At 57.0% G+C, this 13242-nt stretch overlaps 1 protein-coding gene across 3 annotated transcripts in view; it reads right to left on the bottom strand.

Annotated features, from left to right (window-relative positions):
- The window catches only part of C5H20orf27 (chromosome 5 C20orf27 homolog), a 163764-nt gene that overhangs the window by 11727 nt on the left and 138795 nt on the right, over positions 1–13242 (bottom strand). For all 3 annotated transcript variants that reach the window (XM_045018911.1, XM_045018910.1, XM_045018909.1), the window contains one exon: positions 2083–2205. In XM_045018911.1, the coding sequence (XP_044874846.1) occupies positions 2083–2205 (123 nt within the window). The remainder of the gene's footprint in view (positions 1–2082; positions 2206–13242) is intronic.

Here is a 13242-nt window from a genome sequence, read left to right on the forward strand (position 1 = left end):
TCAGGGGAAAGAATCTTTTAAAATCCAGGCCTCCATCCTGCAAACCCTTGAGCACGTGCTTCAGCCGCATCAGGGCTGCGTAACGGGCTTGGAGTCATGCCTGTGTTTGCAAGATCGGTGCCTTAGTCTGCTTTCTGCATATTGCTCAGCTTGGACAGCATAGCCGGGCCGATCAGTTTCACTTATGGGAGGACATGGACACGGACCCGCCCCAGCAGCCCGTGCGGGTGGGGAACAAAAAAGCTGCCACATGACGAGCCAAAAGCAATTCCACCCAGCCACTGGCCGAGTCAGCGGGTGCTGCCGGCTCAGGTTGAATGGGACACACAGGGCAGGCGGGGAGTGATCAATCTATTGGGGGTCGATTTATCGTGTCTAGTGTAGAGGCGATAAAATCAATCCCCGACCGCGCTCCCCGTCGACTCCAGAACTCCAGCTCGCGAGAGGCGGAAGCGGAGTTGACGGGGGAGCGGCAGCGGTCGACTCGCCACCGTACTCATGGCCAGGTAAGTGGACCTAAGATATGCCGACTTCAGTTACACGAATGGCGTAGCTGAAGTCAGTGTATCCTAGGTTGACCACCCCCGCTAGTGTAGACCTGGGCACAGCAACAGCAGACGACACGAGAGTCAGTGCCCGTAGGGAGCTGCAGGAAGGGCAGATCTCTGGCCTGGGTTATGTAGGGAGTCGGACTAGGCCATCAGCCTTGGAATCTATGAATCAAGGGGTAGCCCCTTTCTGGACAGAAACACCAACAGACTCTGCATATTAGTTAGGGGACTCCCTGAACCCATGGGGCTCCCCCTGCACTGTAACTGCTAGGAGGTAGGCAGGAGACGGGGTCTGCTTAATGGGAAACAACCTACAGCAACTTACCTCAAACAGTTCATAGAATCATAGAATATCAGGGTTGGAAGGGACCTCAGGAGGTATCTAGTCCAACCCCCTGCTCAAAGCAGGACCAATCCCCAACTACATCATCCCAGCCAGGGCTTTGTCAAGCTGGGCCTTAAAAACCTCTAAGGAAGGAGATTCCACCACCTCCCTAGGTAACCCATCCCAGTGCTTCACCACCCTCCTAGTGAAAAAGTTTTTCCTAATATCCAACCTAGACCTCCCCCACTGCAACTTGAGACCATTGCTCCTTGTTCTGTCATCTGCCACCACTGAGAACAGCCGAGCTCCATCCCAGCTCTCTCCTCAGGAGGGGAGTCAGAAGGGACGGTTGCAAACGCCACGAAGGGGCTGGGAAGCGTCTCCACCCACACACCTGCCCCGTGAGCACGGCTGAAAGTGGGAGACTCGGCCCCTGACGCCCTCTTACCCAGCCGGGGGGGCAGCTCCCTGGGGTCATCGTCCTGCTTGCGAAGCAACTTTGCTCTGCGGCCCTGGAGCCAGCAGACCTATGAAACATCCACAACCAAACCCAGATCACCTGGGAGGGGCCTGCTGGGTCACCGAGCCCGGCCCCTTCTCTCACAGGCAACCCCACACACCAGCCCGATCACATGCCAAGCAAGCTCCATCTTCCCCCTCGCCCGCTGCCACTGCTCTGACCGTGCATTAATCCCTCCCCCAGCCCCACCGCGTGTTCCCCACACTTTGCATTGCCAGCCTGAATTTACTCCTGGCCAGTTTCTCCCCATTGGCTCTTGGGCCACCACTGTCCCTTAGCTTCACTAGCTCTTCTCCCTCCATGGTTCCCTGCCCCCAGGGGATTTACAGCGCAATCAGATCCCCTCTCAGCCTGCGTTTTGCCAAGCTTTTCCAGCGTGCTGTCCTAAGACAGGCCCTCCATTCCCCGGGCCACCCTAGCAGCCCTCCTCTGCCCCGTGCCAATCCGAATGCCTCTTTCTGGAACATGGGTAACCAGAATTGTGCACAGGATTCCAGGGGAGATCTTCCCAGTGCTCTGGCTGATCTCTCTACTGGAAACACCTTGCCCGCTGCGTCCTAAATCCCCTAGGAGCGGGCCGCAGCCGCTGATCAGGCTGCAGTCACTCACCAGGGCTGGATTCTAGGCGGCCCACGCAGTGAAAGGCTCCGGATCCCGTTTCCAGCGCAGTTTAGAGGGATACCTACCCATTACCCGGGCTTGAACGACCACTTTGACGCAGGCACCATCGTGGGTCTCGCTGGACAGCATCATCTCTTCTTTCAGGACCCCTTCTTTGTGCGCAGTGTACTCGCACTTAACGCTGTAGCCTGGAATGGAGAAGGAATTAAAGCCAAGAGTCAATAGCCAAGCCCCTGGAAGGCAGCGTCGTGCAGGGGTTAGAGCTGGGAGATCTGGCCCACTCCTGACCTTGCCATTGGTCACGGCAGCGCCACCTCTGGGTGCCTCAACATCCCCTCCAGTCCATACGCACCTAGCCCCGCCTTGCGACAGGGCTGTACGGCCCTTGGACAGAGCCGCCCATTCCCACACGGTGCCTGGGGCAGCCAGCAGGCAATGGATAGAGCATGGGACTGGAACCCAGCAGACCTGGCCTCTACCACTGGCTTGCTGAAGTGACTTTCCCAAGGTCACCCAGTGCCTCAGTTTCCCCACCTATGAAATGGGGATAAAGATGTTTTCCCATAAAGCCCTTGGCGACCGGCCCCCGGACACTCTCTCGGAGCCAGGCGATAACGCAGGGAAGGGGTTAGGGTTGGCGCGGTTACAGATCCCCCTCACTTCCCAGGGCTGGAGAGTCAGCGTGCTCAGGAAACACCTGCTCTAGAGCGCTACCGAGCACCAGCCGGTGCTTCGGATCGGTCCCGTCCATCCCGGAGCGCGGGAGCTTTGCAGCGATGCCAAGCTCTGGGCAGGGAGATGCTCACCTTGCTCCCTGCAGCCAGGCTTGGGAAGCGTCCCTCTACTGCGCCCCTGCCCAGCAGCCCTGCCATGAACAGTGGCCCGTGCCAGGAGGCCATTCCCCCCAGCAAGCTGACGGTTCGGCTCGCAGCGCCTCAGCGCAGCCGTCTGTGTGGGGCTGGGGACCCGGGGCTGATCTGCACAGACCTGGGGCTTTCATCCATCCAAGGAGAGCAGGTAACGTGTCCCAGACGCCTGATGGACCGAGCGACCTCTGCTAGGTGCGTCTGTGCTGAGGCAGAGCCGGTGGCATGAACCGTCTCTAACCAGGAGAGCCAGGGAGGTGACAGCAAAGCCAGTCAGAGCTGACAACCCACCCGCTCCTCTAACCCAAGGCCCCACGCGCAGCCATGGGGAGGCGAGGAATTGCAACAGGAAACGGCTTCGGGGAATTCACATCGGAGCCTGAGCTGAGCGATCGCTGGAGGTGGGACTCGCCGGTGCTGAATCCCACTGTATCGAGCAAGTGTAACAACCCGGCCCGGGGTCCTCAGTGGGGTTCGGACCACGGCCCTTCAGCACCGCTGCGCAGCCTGCTCGAGCTGAAGGAGCAACTCCTCCGGCTGGCAGCACTAGTGGGCTTTTATCTGCTGTGGACACCGCATGCGCTTCGCCAGTGTGACTAAAAGGGAGACACTCGCAGGCCCTGCTCAGCCCTAGGCGAAAGGTGCTTTGAGCCCCTGCTATGCTCAAGGGGGTGCAGAGCCGGGGCCCGGACATGCTGCAACTGCTAAGGGAGCACACGCTGCCCTCGTTTAGGGTCTGAGCTGCAGCAGCACCCGGAGACTCCAGTCTGGATCCGGGTCGCACTGTGCTGGGTGCTCTGCAGCCACGCGGCCCCTGCCTGGGGGGGGGGAGGAGGGGGCAGGTTCAGGTTGAGAAAGGTGCAGGAGCTGCTGCTCCTGTATGTGCCTCAAGGCCCCTTAGCACACGGCCTGCCTCTGCAGGGATCCCCCTCCAGCCACTGCTGCTGGGGTAGCCCCCTTCGACCAGGGTTGCTGCCTTTCTAACTGCTGGGAACTGGACCCCCAAGGCCCCGCCCCTGCCCCACCTCTACCCCTGAGGACCCGTCCCTGTCACTCGCTGGATTGTCTCGAGGAGCCTGCCTGCAGGTAGGAGGCGGCCCCAGCTGAGCAGGGATTGGCACGGGTTAATGACCAGCACCTCCCCCCGACCTGCGGTAACCGGACTTCTGGGTCAGGTGCCATTTAGGGTTGCCAGGTCCCTTTTTCAGGCGGACTTTCTGGTCAAAAACTGGGCACCTGGCAACCTTAAATGGCCCCCAGACACAGAAGCCAAAACCCGGAGTGCCCGGGTAAAATCTGGATGGGTGGCAGCCCTACCCTCAACGCTCCCTTCACCTGGCAGCAGCTGGCAGAGCCCGGGCTCAGCACCGTTTCTCCACACTGCTCCTCGCCCTTCACACCCTGCGTTTCTTTCTCCCGCTGCACTAGGCCTGAGTGAAAATAAGCAGAGGCCACAAACGTGGATGGCCCCACCCGTTCATCACCCCATGCAGATGTCTCAGAGCTCTGTAATGGGGCCCATTTCCCCCGGGGCACCTGGGGCAGAGAGGGGACTGGAGCAGATCACTGGCTGGGATATAGGGTTGGGTGGAAGAACTGAAAGCCCTATGGCTAATCTGCTCTGTACACTTGGCGTTAGCCCCGAGGATCAGCTCTCTCAGCCCCTGGACTGTCAGGGTCACCTTTACAATGAAGATCATGTGGGAAAACGGCGTGCCCAAGGGCATGCCCAATTTCTGTTAGCGTGTGTGAAAATAAGGTTCAGGCAAATACCCACTTTCTGCACACACTCAGTCACCGCACTGACACGTGAGGGGTGTCATCGTTAAGAGTTTGAACCAGTGGAACCGGAAGTCCCACGTGCGCTGGAGCTGAAGAGCACTCTGCAACTGCAGACAATCAAACAGGTGCACAATTTGTCTCAGGAACAGGACGCAAGAGAGATTCTTACCATTTGGGATGCAGCATTTAAACCGACAGGGACGTGTTAAGGGAGCAAATCGTCCCCCTGAGAGATTCCAGAGCCATGCCAAAACCAACACACGCCACGAACACAAAGACAGCCCAACCGCTGATAGACAGGGATGTAATATGTCCTAACGCAGACCCATGTCATGTGATCACAGCCAGGAACTACGGCGCTCTCTCTCACAAGCTCTCCGCTCCATTACACACAACGTGCCCATCTGGAATTCTGCGCCATTACCCACAATGCTGTAGTATTTTCACCCATGCCACACACGCCACATGCCTCGAATGCCTGCTGGGTCCTTGCTCCGAAGAGATTATGATGTAATATGGGCATTGCAGTAAATGCCCAAGACCCGGCGTGCTAGGTGGTGGACACCAGCAATCAGCAATACACAGCGATTAGCCACTCGGCCATCCCCATTCGAGTCTGAGGGAGTGGCCCTGGCGAGTCAGACTGTGTATCAGTCACACGTAGGAGTTACCCCGATGATCCTGAGACGGGCTGGGCGCCCGCAACTCCTGCTGAAGTCCAAGGGAACCGCGAATAACTAGCACATCTCAGGATCAGGCTCTGTCTACTGGCTTAGCACGGGACTGGGCATTCTAGTCCTAGCTCTGACAGCCCAGCTCCGTGCCTCAGTTTCCCTAACCGTAAAATGGCGACGACACTTTGTGAAGCAGGGTGAGGTGCAAGGAGTAACGTACGTGGTGCTGGGAGCAGAGGTGGGAACAGACCCAGGAATCCTGACTCCTCAGGCCAGAATCTAACCCCGGGCCACTTTGCAGGCAGCCAGATGGCTAAGCCAAGGAGAGGAAAAAGGAGTGGACAGACTGATAGGGAAGCAATGGACCCAGGTGTTTTAAGGAACGACAGGCAAATGAGGAGAGGCAGGCAAGGACAGGGAGTGGGGAAAACCGCAGTGTTAGGGGTGCATCTGGCTGGACAGATGGCAACCCAGGAGGTGGTTTCCCCCCGGGCCTGATTGGGGAGACGGCTAATAAGGCCCGGCACCATCTGGCTCAGAGAAAACAGAGCAACTTCCAGTAGAGCAACAGACAATCTATGGCCTCCGGGCAGCTACGCTCAGCTAGTTTCCTCAAATGCAATTTAAGGACCAAAATGGACTTGATAGACTTGAATTCTTGGTCTGCTCAGGGCTCATTTTAAAGCCCAACCCCAACGCGACTAGCTCTGAACCTGGCCCCAGAGCGCTGAGTTGTTTTCACATCCAACCTGAACCTAGCCCTTGTAGCCACGTCTCGCCGGGTGGCAAGGTCAGGCTCAGAGCAGCGGGAGCCGGAGCCAGCAGAGCAGCACAGCTGGGGTGCTGCAAATAGACCCACCTCCTTCTGCCTTTCCCAAACCTGCCTGACCCACCGCCCTGCCCCCAGGAGCCGTGGGCCACCCATGCCCACACCCCAGCCCTGCCACAGCCACCCGCCCCCCTGGCAGTGGGATGGCCCCATTGTCCTGCAGCCACAGGGCAGCCCCCTCCCCTCCATCTGCTGCTACCTCCGGCCCAGCACAGCAGCAAGGCTCTGGGCACAGAGTGGGTCGGGAGGTGGGGTGGAAGTACTCACCTGCAGAGCCCACCTCTTTGGATTTCCTGAAATGCTGCAGCAGGCCCCACGAGGTACTCCGGGCAGGGCAGGGTGCGGGGCAGGGCAGGGCAGGGGGTGCCTGGTGCAGTGTCCCAGCTGGCCACACTGCTCCCCTGGCAGCTGAGTGTCTATCCAGGCAGGAAGCAGCTGGTGCGAACACACCACTCCCTCCCTTGGCAGGGCTGCCTCCGCCAGCCCCTGTAAACAAAGGACTATTTGCCATGGCCCCAACCCTGCCAAGTCATCTCCCAGCGCCCATCCCCGCTCTGCTTTGATCCAAGCATCCTCAGTCATTTCCACGCCTGCCCCAACCCGACACCTGAGGTCGAGTCCCCTCGGGGTCAGGTCCAGCTTGACGGTTCTTCCTGTGGGTCTTCGGGTCATTATCAAGCCTGAGCTATGCCGCAGAGTAGAACCGTGCTCTGCCTTCTCACCTTTGGTGCAATTTACTCCCACAAGACTCAGAGCCTTGCACGGGTGCAAATCACAAGAGTGGTGAAGATGCACATGCAAACTGCAATATTTCAAAGGCTGATAACTTGGCCAAATTTGGGGCGCTTTTCACAGGGACAGCAGAGGGCGTCTCTCCGACGCCAGAGCTAGCTCCAGGCCTAGTTTCAAGTCCCTGTGTCAAAGCATGGGGGCGCTAGAGCATCTCAACAAAACTCTTATAAGAGATTGGTTTTTTGTTGTTTTTTTAACATGGGCAAAACAATGTATTTCCCCCAAACTCGTTTTCAAAGAACTGAACTATTTTTGCTAAAACTAAAAAGAGCTGGCGGCAGATGCCCAAGTGTGAAAAATTCCAGCCCGACTGGTTAAAGTCTGGTAAAGTTACAGGGTCTTGTAATGGGAAGTGTCAGGTAACCCTAACTCTAGGTGGTGCTATCTATCATTCCTGCTTCTAAGGTATGTACAGCACCCAGCACAATGGGGCCCTGATCTTTGATGGGGGTCGCTGGGCTCTGGGCACTGTTGTCATATAAACCACCAGCCAACCTCTCAAGTCTCCAAAATGCCTCCTGTAATTTGCTCAAGACTTGCTGGAAAGGTTCTATCTTAGGAGCAGCTCTGGCATGTGACAAGCCATGCGGGCTGGAGAAGCGGTGGGTCATTCTGGCTTAGCACGTGGAAGTCAGCTTCAGTCTCCCCAAGGCATAGGCCTGCCAGCGCTCCAGGCCCTAATTCCCAGAGGCTACTGAAGCCAAACCGGGAGATTTGAGACGCTGAAAGTCTGGCGGTGCAGTGGGGCTAAGGCAGGCTCCCTGCCTGCCCTGGGCCCGCACCGCTCCTGAAAGTGGCTGACACGTCCCTGTGGTCCCTGGGGGGACCCAGGTGGCTCTGCGCGCTGCCCACGCCCCCAGCGCCGATTCTGAAGCTCCCATTGGCCTCCCAGGGCAGGCAGGGAGCCTGCCTTACCCCCGCTGCGCCGCCGATCGGGAGCCCCCCCGAGGTACGTGCCTCCTGGCCGGAGCCTGCACCCCTCACCCCAACCCCCCGCATCAGGCTCAGCCCAGAGCCCCCCCCCCACACTCCGAACCCCTCGGCCCCGCCCCGCAGCCCAGAGCCCACACGCCGACCCCCGCCTCGAGAAGTGAGGGAGGGTGGGGAGAGCGAGCGACCCAGGGATGGAGTGAGCGGGTGGGGGGCTCGGAGAAGGGGCAGGGCAGGGCATGGGGGATTAGACAGTTGGCAACCCTACCAACGCAGGGTGTATTGTAGCCAGCGTTCCCTCACTACCGGAGATCGGAGCACCTGGCAGAGCCCTACACTGTCAGAGGTCGCTGACCCTCTTCCCGCTCCATGAACAGAGCCCTCCTGTGATTGACGGGGAGGTCAAAGAAACATGCTGACAGGTGGCAAGGTGGGTGCTCCCTGATCTCTAGGGGGAGGGGGTTCCAGAGGCCAGGCCAGCTGCTGCGATAACGCCCTCCCCAGCTCCCCCGGAGAGCTCCCTCGCTCCTGCAGCACACCGATTGTGGAGCAGGCCCTCACTGTGGACAGTCCTCGATTGGTCCTTGATCTAGACAAGATCCTGCCCATCCAGGGCTTGGGAGATCAGGGCTGGAAACCTTTCTACTAGATCCAGTTCCAATTCCTCGCTGCCTTTCTTTAGCAGTCAAGACAAGAGTCATTCCCCACAGGTTCCACAATCTAGAGCCGGAGGCAAGGCCCAGCGCAGTAGGAGATGTCAGACAAACCACCGAGAGGGATCACTTGGATAACTGTCCTCAAGAGCGTGAGAGAGACCACGCTGAGACCGGCTTGCATGGCAGCGTCCGAGCAGGCGGCGTGGCCCCTCCGGGGCTGGCTATCGGGGCTCTTCGGGGTGGGGACCCTTTCGCACACAGTGCCCAGCACGCCGGGGCTCCGATCCTGGATGACATTTGGCCACAACTGCTGTCTAGTAGCAGCAGCCATCTGGGGCCCACGGGACGACTGGCTGCTTTTCTTAAGCCTCGCCACTCAGAGAAGCCGCCTCGGTAGCAGAGACTCCACTCACAGACAAATCTCATCTGAACGCAGAACCCCGCCCCAAACTACCGAGCCAGGGAATCCCGACTGCTCGAGCGTGACAGCGGACGTACATGCTGCTGCCAGTGACTGTTCCACCCGCAGCACCGACACGGAGAGCCGCTGACAGGTTTGTTCCGCTGTCTCTTTAAAACACCACCTGCCACGTTGTTCCTGCCTGTCCTCCAGCGCCCAGCAGCTCTTTAAAATGCAGCAAATGATAAGCATCAATCCATGCAGGCCACATTCACAGTCTCTCTTTCACTGGGGATCTGCTGTTACCTTTCATCAGGGGAGGACGCTAATGCCACCCGACCTTCCACTGAGATACCAACGTTAGCAACTAAAAGATCTAAGCCCATAGCGCCTGAGGCCAGACAGGATCATTAGAACCTCCAGTCTGACCTCCTGGCTAGTCCGGGCCGGAGAATCTCAGCTCCCCCTGTACTGAGCCTTAGCACTTGTGTTTGGCTCATGCCAGATTCCTCATCCCGGGGCCAGGACCCAGAACTGGGTCCCCAGAATGTTTCAAAGGGTCACATGGCAGCTCCCGTCCCACGGGGCTGGCTGGCCTCACCGCCATGCTCCAGGCACTGCAACCTGTAGGGTCCCTCCCAGAGCCACTCAGGTTTGGCCCAGCCGTCATGACAGAAGCCCGGGTAGACCAGTGAGTGGCACTGCAACCCTGTGAGCCAAGGCACAACTCCACTCACCCAAATCTGGTCCAGGCAAGGGGGTGGGGCCAAACCTGAGCGGTGCTGCAACCCCAGAGGCTACAACGCCTGGAGCGGAGAGCCAAGCCCAGCCAGCCCCACAGCACAGGAGTGAGTGCCAGGCAGGACCCGACCCCCCTGGGGGGCAGCACCCGACTGAACCACCCCAGGACAGGGCTGTAACCAAGGCTGAGGAACCCCGAAAGCACCATGGGCGGGGGATCACATGCTCTACTGTTTGCCATGTGAGCACTTGTAATGAAAACTTCGCCCATTTCCACTAGGAGACCCAATGTGATATCAGGCTCCTGAGCGTAACAGAGGCGACAAGGGAGCAGATGCTGCAAGCGTCTGGGTACAGACCTGGTCCTTATGTTGCAATACAATGTACTGCAATAAAGCCAGCACAGTTAATCCTGGAGTGGCGTGGGAAAGCGTCCTACTGTGGTGGAAGAAATAAGGCAGCCCCTCACAGAAACCTTCTGCACAGGACTGCAGAGTACCTCCGGGAAAGCTTCCTAGAGATCTCCAGGGAGGATTCCCAGGTCATCACTGTGCACTGAAGTCTTTTCCACAGGGGCACCCTCTGTGAAGCTGGAGCAGCCACTGGGAAGCAGATACCCACTGCACTGCACTCTGTCTTCAGATTAAACATAAATTAAAGGAGCATGTAACCCCTACAGTTGGGCTGAATTGCACACTCATCAGAGGTGCCTTCTCCGGCATCATGCTCAGCTATGACTCTGTTCTGCGACTGGCTGGGGGTTAAAAATAGCTCCTGGCTCTTGGGGAGAATTCCCCACTCACTTGTCTCCCATGCTCCTCCTCCTCTGCGTTGTTGCCTGAGGTGCCCAGGACTCAGACTCCCGGGAGGTGTTCACACTGCGTTTGGGGGTAGTGGTGGGGTCGCCGCCGAGAATCGCATGCAGCTCCTTGTAGAAGCGGCATGTCTGTGGTGCAGAACCAGAACGACCATTCGCCTCCCATGCCTTATGGTACACGCCTGCCCAAGTTCTTTGATTTTCACACGGCACTGCTGTGTCCCTGGTGTACCCCATCTCCGTCGCGCCCCGCACCATCTTCTCGTAGATGTCTCCATTTCTTCGGCTGGATCAGAGCTCTGCCTGCACAGACTCTTCTCCCCACAGACCAATAAGAGCCACCATCTCCTGTGTACTCCAGGCAGGAGCGCGTCTGGGGCACTGAGTCGCCGTGATCAGATGGGCTGGCGAACTCTTTGAGCTGATCAAACAGGAAATGGGAATTCAGAAGTTCCCAGGGCTTTAAGAGGGGAGGGGCTCTTTCCTGTGTACCCAGTTGCTGTGCAGCAGAGTTGAAAACAATCGGCACAGCGGTCACAGTAGAGCATTGTGGGACACCTCCTGGAGGCCAATTCAGTCAACTTACACAACGCTGCGTCTACACATCAACATGGAATTAAGCGCTACGCCTCTCACAGAGGTGGAGTAATTAAGTCGACGTAACAGGTGAGTTAGGTCGGTGAAAGGGACCTGGTAGTGCAGACACACACATTATTAGGTGCAGTTTCCATCAACCTAAGTTTGTAGTGTAGACCAGGCCTACGTGATGGAAATGGCTGTGCAGGTTTTGCAAACTTCTCAGAGTAGATCCACACGTGAAAAACACATCGAAAGGCAATATTTGTAAGAGCTCTTCAGAAGTACCAATCTCATGCCTGTGGGGGCGAACAGCCGATACCTGAAATGCAGATCAGCTCTATTCAAACAGGGAATTGCTACCCTTTCTCGTCAGCCACACATTTGAAAACTGTAAGGGGGCGGGCGGGGGAAGTATTGTCAGGTTCTCATTTCTCATAGGCCAGAGAAAATGCAACATAAAAGCAAACCACGCTAAGCCCTTTTCATCTGAGGAAAGGTATTAGTCAAATCCCCAGCTCACGAGAAACACAGAAAAACAGCAGCTTGACACGAGTAAGCCAAAACCGTGCACCTCTAGAGTCAACAATCTTTGCCAGTTACCGCTGCGATGCCTGAAGAGGGGCTCAAAGGACAGTGACATGGGAGGGGGGGACACGACATTCTCTGAGTTTTAATCTGCAGAATGGAGCTCAGGCAGTCGAGCAATCATCCTAGTTGATTCAACTTTTCTATGTAACGATTCAAGCTTTATGAAGCATCTAAACTGGTTGCTAAGGGCACGGCAGGGCAAGAACAAAAGAAAGCAATAAGATAAATAGCATCCATTGGAACCACCAAGATTTCCCCTTTGACGCTTTCGGAAGCTTTAGGTCGAATGATTCATAGCTCTGCCGGTGGCTGACAGTTCACCCTACCCTCAAGAACAAATGTTTTAGGGGAAAACACACATTTTGCTCCATATTAATGATGTTTAGCATTAACAGAATGCTTTTCAGCAGTCAATCTCAAAGTGCTTTGCAAAGGTTTTCCTAAAGGAAATGCCCAGAGACCCACACTGAGACCAGGGCTACATTATGCTAGGTGACACAAACTCATAGCAAGTCCCTGCCCCAAAGAGCTTCCAGTGTCAGGGATGGTGGGGCTACTCCTGAGCCATGGACCTGAGAAGCCTGGGGTCCTCAGCCTTGGGGCAGTCCGTCCGGTGGGGCTACCCCCAGTGAACCAGCAGGAAGCCAGGCAGGTTTCTGTTGGAACCCTGTCCCTGCTTGTGATTGGATGAAAAAAGTCATCAAACTTGACGTGTTTCTGCAAAATACTTCAGATTCCACCAACTGTCATTCTCCGGCAAAACAGTCATCGGAAAAGTTCCAACCAGCTCTCCGGTGACCTGGGCATCCAGGAACTCCAGGACTCTCTGCATTCAGGTACGAGACCACGGCCCAGGGAACAGCTACACCCGGTCAGCAACAGGGACCACCCCAAGCCCGTCACCCTGTGTCCCACTCTGCCTTGACTTCCTGGAGGGACAAGCTGAGGACTTGAGTTCTCCCTGCCCACTCTCTTCATGGGACCAGCCCACCCCACGAGAGCATGACCTCCCACCACAGCGATGTTCTACTGGGACAATGGAACTTTTCTTCTCAAAGGGCAGGCTCGGGTGTTCAGGTCAGGGCTTTGGAGCGGAGCCCGGGGCTGGAGCGCGGAGCAGCAGAGCTGCAGGTTTTTGCCTGGAGCTGGAGCGAAGCCGGAGCACAGCTCCAAAGCCCTGGTTCAGGAAACACCTTCAGAGGCAGGCCACTCACCTTTTGTGAGAAGCCAAGGTGAGCAGTCAGCCTCTGGGCTTTCAGAGCAAAATGCAAGCCCCACTTCTCCCACCAGCCTGCCCACAAGAACCTCGACAGGAAACAAGGACCCCCAGTCCCGGCAGGCTGGAGAAAAGAAGAATATCTTCATGTGGACTGCATAACTTTGGCAGGCATCCAGTGCCACCAATATGATGGGTACAGTGTAAATAACCAAGATAGCTTCCTTTCTTACATTCACCTAAAGAGCTACTTGTTATGAGAACACGGATCAATAAATCAGTCTAAGAGCCTGATTTATCATTCAGAAACGGAGGCCAAAAGCAAACTCTCTGCCAATGCTTCAAATGGGTGTGC

Source organism: Mauremys mutica, chromosome 5 (genome assembly GCF_020497125.1).
Source record: "Mauremys mutica isolate MM-2020 ecotype Southern chromosome 5, ASM2049712v1, whole genome shotgun sequence".
NCBI lineage: Eukaryota > Metazoa > Chordata > Testudines > Geoemydidae > Mauremys > Mauremys mutica.